Below are 10,162 nucleotides of genomic sequence, written 5' to 3'. Positions count from 1 at the left end.
GGTTCTTGTCGAGTCCAAACAACAAATGTCACCAGCTTTCGACCATCTGGAGTCTCGATCATATCTACGAAATTATCAAGTTAGGAATAAATAGGAGAAATCATTTGAGTAATCTCAGTACTTACCGTCTAGATGATCCACGAAGACGTTTGTGAACTCCTTTCGGTCGATGCAGCCATTGCCATTCTGGTCCAAGAGGTAGAACAGCTTCTTCCATATAGTGAACATTTCCGCAGACATCACTCTCTTCGCTACCGTTTGCACTGAATTACTAACTTGCGTTTTCGTAATATTCCGTGTAGCTTTAAACCCAATACGGAGGTTTGCAGCTCCTGTCGCCTTCGATCGATCTTTTTTGTCAGTAAATGTACACCATGTAAGCCGTTCTCGAATTTCTCCAGAGGAAGGAACTAAGCAGCAAATATCAGATACAGATAGGAGATCGAGAGAGACAACGCCTAAGCAAATCTCTCCTAGCGATTTTGTCACCCCAATAAGCTGAATTTCAAGCTCAGGGATCGCAGCAGTCGTGTATTGTCTGGTGTCAAGTGGCATTCGCAATCGTTTACAGTCCAGAGTCTCGTTTGCCGTTGTAACTGTGCTGCTACTCGAATCTTGAATAAAGCATTTATAAAATGTGTTCTCCACGTGAAGAATGCGTTCAGAGTCTGAGAATGTGTAGCTCTCACTGAATTCCATGTCGAGTGTACCGATAATCGTAGGTATATAAGCGACCACCACGTGCAGATGTGCATTCACAGTCGTATCGTCAATTGTTGGTCCGTTCGACAACGGCAGCCATAGGTTATGGCTCCTCAGATTCGCATCTTCAATCATTGACGTGAGCATTATCCTGCCGCCAAGATCGGTGTCGTTTGACACCCCAATCTGCAAAGAAAAATGTAACTCGTGGCAATCTCCCAAATGGGTAAATACAAACCACTCGTTTTCCCATCTCCAGTGTTGACGGCTGCTTTGGTCGGTAGATTGTCGTGTGCGACAGTGAACAGCGAGGCTAGAATCACTCACTGAGGTATACGACAATCGTACACTGGCTCCACCGTATACTCCGAGTTTCATCAAATTTGAACTTTCGAAACCTGACGTCAGGATCATTTCGCAAACTTTAACATGAAATTTTCCCTGCGCATTGGATTGTAAGATAGGAATACTCCGTTCACAAATCTTTAAGCTCATCAAAACTGCGTCCTTGGTCGCGTTGACGTCGCCTTTATTCGACTCAACGCAAACCGGGTACCACGCAGGCTTCTTCCGGTTCACCAGCCTTTCTTTCCAATCTTTTCGTAGAGGAAGATGAACACGGCCGTAATTGTTTCCTATCAAGTCACGGATTCGTCCGACCACTATAATATTTGTGCTAGTCGAGAGTGTGGCTGCAACTATTGGGTTGCTAAGGTCGACAGCCACTCCCACTTCCGTTAGGCCGGACGGAGAGATCGAGATAACGTCTGTTGCTCCTACTGCAAGTTCCTCTGCTGACTCATCTCGATCCACCATGATACTGACGTCAATAACTACATGTTTGGATAAGCCAGAAGAGTGTTGAGTAGAACTTGAGGCCTGTAGATTCCCCCGCACTCGATGGATCACCAATTCATAAACTTCTTGTGAGGTTGACGAAACCATTTTGGGTTGTTCGCTACGCAGAAATTGCATCTCCAACGTCAGCATCCCTCGTTTATGGTAATGAGGGTCGCTGTTGTGCTTCGTTGATTCTAAAGTGAATGGCATTCCAAAAGGGACTTCGAGCTGCAGCAGATGATCTTCTTCAAGTACCGACGGGAACGTGGGCAGCGTCAAGTACCCGATCATTTGATCGTCGCTTCGTTGTTGGCTTGGGTTATCGCGTAGGATTGGTGAGACTGAATCCACCCCACGTTGATATAAAGTGATGTGAATAACGGGAGGGTCATCACTTGTTATTGGAAGAGCTAGCTGTTGATTCCATGTTACTGCACCGGTGTCGTCTCCTTGGCAGCAGCTACGCAGACATCCAATAGCATTAGTATCTAAGGTAGTCGTCGTTGTACTTGGTACCAACGAACCTGCTTTGTACTTCCTGAGATCCACAAGACATGGATACATAATAACTCGAAAGAGAGTCTGCTTTCCTGAAAACACTTCCAGCGGCTTGTAGAAGATGAATGCACACGTCACCTACAACAGCTTGAGGTGTATAATTTGAGAACTCAAGACTTGTAGACGACTTAGAGCCATTCTCTAAAGAAGTGGCTCGTAGTCTCGAGAGCACCGACACTTTTTCAAAAATGGAATCATCCTCCACACTCGATTTCTCCACAGTAAGCCGTAAATCTGCCAGTACCGGTACGTTTTGCTGTGAGAAGAAAGAGCAGAGGTTTAGACTGCCAGTCGCTATCAATACTGGAGCTACAGCTTCTTTACTCTTCTTCCTCCTCTTGGAGCTTTGTCTTCTCGTCTGCGAAGCGGATACTAGCGAAGCCCTGGACGCCATACTCTTCCGATTCTGCAGTTGAGGTTGCGCATACACAGAGATTTCAAGTACAGGAAACGATCTATCTTTCGGTGCCCAGCATATAGTAGTACTGGCATTCTCACCCACCCTGGCAAGCAGTGTACCGTTACGACTCGCAACGACCTTAGCAGCGGGTAGCTCCAATTTCCAGCTGCTTTGCGCAATACGAAGCTGGATCGAAACATTGTCACTTTCTGTAATATTTGACGGTAACGCTTGTACTTCGAGAATATCAATATCGAATTGACACTTCATCTCCATTTTCTGCACTGGATACGCTATACTACCAAGGGCGGTAGCAGCAAGTGATACACCATTTTCAGCATTGCTATCTTCAAGTACACGAGACATTTGGAGGGAAAGCAGCGCTGATCCACATTCATTGTCTTTGCCGGAAGATTCCGAGTACAAACGCACCAACTGCTCAACGGACTGACTCGGAGAGTTGCTGTCTTCCGCTGGGAGTGTCAGCGCGTGAATACAAAATTTGCCAAGTCCTATGAGTTCATTTCTCTCGTGAGTACTGTATCGATAAATTCCAACAAAAAAGATCTCCATAGCTGCATCGGCTACTTGTAGTGACGCAGATTTGGCTTCTCCATTCTCGGTAGATGATCCGCCCACCAGGAGCGGTGTAATTGTTTGGCAACGTATTTTTCCTATTGAACTGGACCAGATTCGGGCCAAACAAAGAGACTTGCTACCTTCAGTCTGGAGCTCGACTACTTTTACAGTTAAAACACTGGCTTCCGGTTGGTGCATCACCGTCGTCCACGTCCGGTCATTATCTTCTAGATCCGTCAAGAATCCACCTCTAAATTTTATTTGAAGACGCCCACCAATGCGATCTTGCTCACCGAGGAGCTGCAAACTCGACTGGTATTCCACACCGATCGATAGCTTTTTGAGCAAATATCCCAGCGCTATCCAGAGCGACAATACTCGTGTGTGCGATCTTCTCGCACGGATATCAAGAGAAAGCTGAGGTAGCGTACTGGTCGCCACGTCCGGACTGAGTTCGAATCGGAGGGTAACTGGATCGCCTTTGTCTGTTTGCAAGCGAAAGCACGTTTTATGATCGCAATGCTTCGTGTCTGTGTTAATAAATGCGGTGGCAATTGAACGTTGAGATATTCCACCGCTGAGGTGAAGTCTGCCTCGAATGTTCACTTGTCCAGCATTGGCAAACTCCCTCAGATATTCCACCTCTTCGCTAGAAACTGCGCAAATGTAGTCAAGTTTGAGCTCCACGAAGCTGCCAAGAGGAAGAGACAACGGTGTGTCGGTAGCGTGAGGCTCACAAACAGCAGAGGGCTCTTCATTAGCCAGTAAATTATGCGCGATTTCATCCTACAAGTGTTACGCATTTAATTTTACATGAGATTACGAAAGTCAATACAAAACCGCAATAACTAAATGATCTATTATATGACCTCTCGTGGCTTCTTGTCTCCTTGAACGGCGCTAACTTCTTCTCCTGTAGAGATATTTGGTGGCAGTGTAGCTGATCCAGTGTCAGAAGACTGAGAGTCCATTCACGTTTGCGGGTTTGTCTATTGACAGTCGCGCTGAAAAGGCGAAAGCGAATCCGAAATGGGCACATCTAAATGTAGTGTAGAAACAGACTTTTACGCACAGTTTTTCGTAAAGTCGTACGTGTTCAAGTAGTAGTCCCACTGCTTTTCCAGCTCCGACAACTTGCAGAACACGCGTCCACAGTCAGGAATCTCGGATTCTTTTTCGTTTACAAGAATTTGGACGTACACATCTTCGTCATTTGTTTTACTTTTAAACAAGCGAAACTCGATATTGGCTGCAAACGGGGAGAGTTTTGATGATCTGAAACCCCGTGATTTGATCTCGGCTTGTGTGAAGTTTGCCAGTAGAGGCGAGCGATCCCCATACCCCAACAACGTCATCAAAGGGAGCGTCGTCTCAGCGTGTGCGAAGAAGAAATTGCCCACCAATGAGCTACTGCCGTTCACTTTTCCTTTCATTGAATCGAAAAGTTCGCGCAGGAGTACTGCAGCCATTTCGTAGTTAAGATTGTATCCACCTCCAATCCAATAGAACTGCTCAAGGTCGTCCAGATAGTCCAACGAATGGATGAAAGTCATCGACATCAACGAGCACCAATGATGTTTGAGGTGGTAAAGTGCGATATCAAAACTGTACATATAAATAGTACTTATGTTAGTGGCTCGAGCATGGTAGAAAACTGTTAGGATGCTTACGCGCAAGCAGATTGCACGGCCATCAGGTCCTTCGGTGAGAATTCGATGCCTTCCCTCTTCAACCCAAGCGAATGTTTTAGCCAAAGCGCAATCTTCGTCATGTCATTTGAGTTTTGATATTCATGCAGTTGTTGTTGTGCTGTCTGATTCTTCTTGACATCTCGTTGGTAGCGTGCACATTGGTCGAAAAACCGCAGCAGAAGATCCTGGGGATTTAATACTCGTTAATACAAAGGCAAACATTTATCATCGCGACACTGGACCCACGCACCTCGTCCTTCGGGTACACGATATACTCGACGTCGTCTGGATTCTCAAAGAATGATTCTACAAATCTGTCCACACGAAAGAAAGAAAACACGAGCTGTAAAAAAAGTCTGGCACTACTTAAAAAAAAAAAATAACGTACGCGATAGCGGAATGTCGCGTCCTAGTGACGTAGGTGTGTCTGATGTGGTATTTTTCCTTCGAGTAATTAACAGGGTTTTCGTGGTTACTTCTCGCCAGGTTGCGAGCACCAAGTTTCCACAGCTCCTGCTTTCCTGCATCCGCAAGCTCTCCCGCCACACTTTTATTGTACGGCAGAGTGTAGTTCTTCATCCAATGCGGCAGCGAATCTTCGTAAGGCTTTAGTCGCTTTAAAAGGCCATTGATTTTCTTTATATTGCCCAAAGTTGGGTACCTATCGAGGTAGAAATAATGAAAACTTTAGTGTCAAATTCGTAACATTGTATTTTACGAAATAAAAGTATTTCCCACCGAATTCCATGGCGCGCCACGAGTTGCGTCTGAATGAGCTCAAATTCCTGTCTTCGTGGAGACTGGTCGTTGATAGGAGCAAGTACGGGGAGCGCCAATACAGTTTCCAGGACTTCGGGAGCTTTGCGTTGATCCCAATATTTGGTTTTTGTAGCGAACATGTGCTCGAACTTGTCTAACGAGGTGCCTTTTGACAGTCGAAAAATACTTAGCGTGCCTTGCAGGAACGAGCTAGGCGCCTGCATCGCCACTGCAATGTAGAGTATTGTGCACATTGCAAACATCTGAAGTACGCGTTTCATAACACGTAGAGAGAATGAGGGCAAGGAACCCGACCCAGACGCTGAGCTCCTCTTATCAGGTCACAGAAGAATTTATAAGACTGAATCAGCCAATCAAATATGTCAGTTGCTTTTTATTTAAAAATGCTTTGATTTTCTTCTCAAAAAGGCACAAGGTAAAAAGCAAATTGTGTATTGAAATTACTCAAGAGACTTGCGACTCAAAAGTTATGCATCGATATACTGTGATCAGTGGTCACTGACTATTCGTTGGTTGGCCCTGGGTACCTCCTTGTTGTACCCCCTGCTCCACTATGTGATTTGACAAATGAACCTGGTCAATTATCTCCATTTTAGTCTTCGTCATCGTACTCCAGAGTAAACTCCGGTTCGACTGTTTCGCCTTCATCGTCGTCTGCTACGACCTTGGCGTTGAAGGTCGGAGCAACAATTTGGTCTCCGTACGATTGACTACCAGAAGCAGGGGGTGGTAAAACGGGGACATTGCCTGGGACGCGGTTTCGATCTTGATCTCCGCTCGGGTACGGCGAGCCTTGATTCGCATAGGTCGACCCACTAGCAGCTCCGTACGGTGACGGAGCTGAGGTATAAGCTCCCTGGTAGCCTTGTGGGGGTGCCCCTAAGGCAGCCTGGTGATCAGGAGGGAGCCTGTGCCCATTTGGAGATGGCGCAGCGGCATTAGCATAAGACACAGATGAATCACCTCCTCTACTGCCGCGATCACCGTGTGGTTCATTATATACTTGCGGAGCTCCATAAGATCTAGCTTGAGAGGTAGGAGTGGGCGCATTAGCAGAAGGCGAGACGCCGATCAGCTCCATGCCCTGTCGCAAACTCGGCGACGGTTGCCAGCGGCTTCCACTTTGGTCACCACCATGAACAGGGGGTCTAGGCGGCGGGTATCGGGCAGACTTGTCTAATTCCTCTTCTCCGTGAGCAAAACTGATACGAGATTCACAGAAAACAGGTCCCCACAAAGGGAGTCCACCATCAGAAGTCGGTCCATTGAAATGAATAAAAAGACTAGTGATCCCGTCAATGCTACTGATCGAATAGTACCTGCATTTATCTCCAAAGCGACACATTCCCAGCGGGAAATTGTTACACAGCACAGTTTTGCGTTTACTGTCCACCATTTCAGAGCGACCGACAGCGGCAGAAGCGGTCTGTGGGTCGTGCATGTGCCTGAAACAAAACACAATACAAGGAATCAGAATCCACATCGATCCACCGACGTGAAATCATCACCGTACCAGCAACGGTCGCCAAACGTGCATCTGCCAGCTAGAAAATTGCGACAGAGCTCTCCAGAAGTCCCAGGGATGCGGTTCCCAGGGCTCCGTCGGTCATCGGACCCAGAAAATGGGGATCGTTGCATGCCACCTTGGTCGTAAGGGCTCACATTCTGTCTACTTAGGCCTCCAGATTGTGGCGATCGCGCGTTTTCATGCGACCACCCAGTGTCAGAACCATGAGAGGGGGGTGCATTTCTATTCCATTCTTCGTGTCTCGGTGGGCCTCCATGAGGAGATTGCAATAACGGGCCTTGACGAGATGAACCCGGAGGGGGTCCATACCCGGGTCTGCCACTTTCTTGATGATACGCTCCGTCTCTGTCGAGTGACGTAATTATTGGGGCTGGCCTATCGTTCGAGGACTGGTTGTCCATCTTAGATGGTCCCCATCGGGACCCGCGAGCCTTCTTTACGTCACGATCATCTAAGCCCCCAGGACGATCGGCTGGGTCTCTGCGCATGCGATTTCCGACTGGAACACCAGGTGCATCCCCCCATAATGCCGCCGACATCTCGGCGGTCATGGCGCTGATCGGTTCCTCGTCGTTCGTCATAAGCTCGGTGGTTGTATGCCGCAGTGTCTTCTCTCTGGTGTCTATCTGTTGTATCGTAGGCCTCGTCGTACGGAGGTCGTCCTGGTTGGTCACTGGCGTGGTCTTTCTCCTCCTTCTTCTGCTTGATAATAGACAGCAGTGACGCTAATTTTCCTGGCGAGGCACGGGGCGTGACATTCCCCGAGCGCTCCTCCTGGAGCATATATTCCCGTCCACCAAGGTCTTCAATCTGTCTCGGCGTGTAAATTGCGCGCTTCTGCCACTCCTCAATCACGTGCTTAACCTTAGGCTGCACATTCACAAACAAGTCAACCTTTTGATCTTTCCCATTGAGGCAGCCTGGTCTTCTCGAACCTGAAACTGTTCGGGGACTTTCTTGACCGCTGCGATTGTGTCTGACATCCGGATCAAAAATCGCTTCACGTACGCGTCCTTCGAGCCATTCTTGGTATGAGACTGTAGGAGCACCCACGTTCAGCATCAACAAATAATATATATATATGGAAAGTAAAAAGAGTACCTGTCTGATGATGGCGTCAACTGCATAAAGCCCTGTGAAAACCATATAATTAATTGAAATAGAAACAGTAAGAGCGCATTTCCATGGCAATAAGAGAATAGAGTTAAGTAAATCACACCAGCTAATCGATGCTCCACCTCTGCCTTCCACAGAAACACTTCGATGTCGTGCACCACGTGTTTGTAAAACTATACGAACATCATACAGACTCCAAGTCAAAACACGGCATTTCCCTTCGCGCAGCACATCCATCCGCACCTTTGAGTAATGCGCCGCCAACTTGGCGACGGCGCTAATACGGCTCTGCGACACACCCTTGGCAGTGGCCAATCCCTCCAGTGCCTTCTTGAGCTTCTCGAAACCTTCCCACGCGCCTGAGCGCGAGCTCTTGTGATCCTTGCGGCGGTGCTCGTGGCCCCCCATACTGTCGATCAGCCCGTGGGCTTTTCTACTGGCCAGCCAGATCTTGAAAAAATAAATATTTTAGTGTGACTTACATTTGTGTGTGGCATACACGAATAAATGAATTATATATTGTTGTCACGCTCACAACTGCGTATCATAAACGCTCCAATCTCGTCCATGTCCTCCATGAGGCCGGCCGTGTCGTTTTGTATGTTATGCATCGAGCACGCGTGAAAAATTGAATAGTAAAGCCGTTTATTCTCTTCAGCCCATTTCAAGCTAATTTTTTTTATATTCTGGGTCTCTTCATGGCAGCCATCGTGTGCACACAGCACCTTGCGCTAGAGGAAGTTATCTTCCGAGAGTATACAAACTCTCAGTGAGCGGCAGTTCACAGGTCCCCTCTTTCATTAAAGAGAGCGAAGTAACCTAAATAAGGTAGATTGTAAACTGAGTATATTTATAGGTAGGTTAAGTTTGGGTTTTATACAAACTATTAGTTACCTTTAGAAATGCAATGTCATTTAACCAATGGTTGGCTTTGAACGACCTTGGTACCTTGTACCAAATATCCCGGAGTATGACGTGTCATACTCCTGAAGTGTGAAGTGTCACACTTCATGTAGCCAGGGTACACCTAGGGCTACGTACCCCGTTACATCCTCCCCCACTTAGGTTCGGTTTACCGACCAATCAGAATGACTGGATAAAGTACTCTGGTACTGTTCTCTAGACATGGCAAGTGGTTTCTGGGTGGTTACTATGACGGATCGAGCTCGCGCGATACCCGCATTCATCACACCGTTTGGACTGTTCGAGTGGAACCGGATGCCGTTTGGATTGAAGAACGTACCCCAGATCTACCAACGCCTGATCGATAATGCCCTCGACGGATTTACCCGAATACCGGAACCCGAAAGGGGTGGATCCGGGGAAGGTCACACGGAAGTGGATCCGTGTTCGTCACGAACTCTCATTCTCAAAGTCGAAAACCATCGACTTGGCCGCGCGAGCGCGGCGGAGGCTCACTTCACAGTTAGAGCCTCGAGCAGCAACCTGTGCGCTCTTCGTCTAGGTCCCCACTTCGACCGTTATCATGCCTCGTGGCACTACAAAGAGCGGTGCTAAGACACGCTCCAAGGCTGCTGCCGGTAAGGCGCAAGCCAAGAGCACTAAGCCTCACGGCAAAGGCTCTGCACTCGAGGAGGCTACTCAGGTGGCCTCCGAGGCGATCGGTTCCTCAGGTGACGCGGCTGTGGACAAGCGCGCAAGCAAGCGCCGCAGCCCGTCGCCCTCATCTTCGGACAATCGTCCGAACCCTCGGCTCATGGACGGGAGTTCAACTCGGGTAGTGAGGACGATGTCGAGTCCGAGAGCACTCACGATGCTCCTGCGGGCTCTGTGGGAGGACACAGCCCAGTGCCCAGTGAGCACAAAGATGGCAGCGTGCAGTCGCTCGCTAGTGATCACGGTGATCACAGTCCCAGGACCTCTGTGCGCTCTGAGAGTCCGGGTCGTCAAGGCTAAGGGCGCTCTTAAAGCCGGTGCGATGAGAAGAGAATCCTCGCAAACGTCTCT

At 48.1% G+C, this 10,162-nt stretch overlaps 3 protein-coding genes across 3 annotated transcripts; all 3 read right to left on the bottom strand.

The window, feature by feature from the left end:
• Positions 1–1,196: 1,196 nt before the first annotated feature.
• Positions 1,197–1,833, bottom strand: PITG_02777 (uncharacterized protein; the record flags this gene model as incomplete). The annotated part of the gene is made up of 2 exons (XM_002907623.1): positions 1,197–1,209; positions 1,262–1,833. 2 exons carry the CDS (start codon positions 1,831–1,833, stop codon positions 1,197–1,199), a joined length of 585 nt encoding a protein of 194 aa, XP_002907669.1.
• A 2,310-nt stretch (positions 1,834–4,143) lies between these two features.
• Positions 4,144–5,669, bottom strand: PITG_02776 (multiple inositol polyphosphate phosphatase, putative; the record flags this gene model as incomplete). Its single annotated transcript, XM_002907622.1, has 5 exons — positions 4,144–4,684; positions 4,750–4,955; positions 5,230–5,431; positions 5,509–5,570; positions 5,622–5,669. The coding sequence occupies 5 exons, from the start codon at positions 5,667–5,669 to the stop codon at positions 4,144–4,146; spliced, it is 1,059 nt and encodes a 352-aa protein (XP_002907668.1).
• A 473-nt stretch (positions 5,670–6,142) lies between these two features.
• PITG_02775 (uncharacterized protein) lies at positions 6,143–8,602 on the bottom strand (the record flags this gene model as incomplete). The annotated part of the gene is made up of 8 exons (XM_002907621.1): positions 6,143–6,733; positions 6,776–6,995; positions 7,046–7,529; positions 7,579–7,948; positions 8,014–8,115; positions 8,180–8,211; positions 8,298–8,367; positions 8,438–8,602. The coding sequence occupies 8 exons, from the start codon at positions 8,600–8,602 to the stop codon at positions 6,143–6,145; spliced, it is 2,034 nt and encodes a 677-aa protein (XP_002907667.1).
• Between the last annotated feature and the right edge of the window lie 1,560 nt (positions 8,603–10,162).

This window comes from Phytophthora infestans, genomic scaffold, assembly GCF_000142945.1.
Source record: "Phytophthora infestans T30-4 supercont1.3 genomic scaffold, whole genome shotgun sequence".
Classification (NCBI taxonomy): Eukaryota; Oomycota; class Peronosporomycetes; order Peronosporales; family Peronosporaceae; genus Phytophthora; species Phytophthora infestans.
The sequence above is the reverse complement of the archived record's forward strand: the minus strand, read 5'-3'. Positions and strand labels throughout refer to the sequence as shown.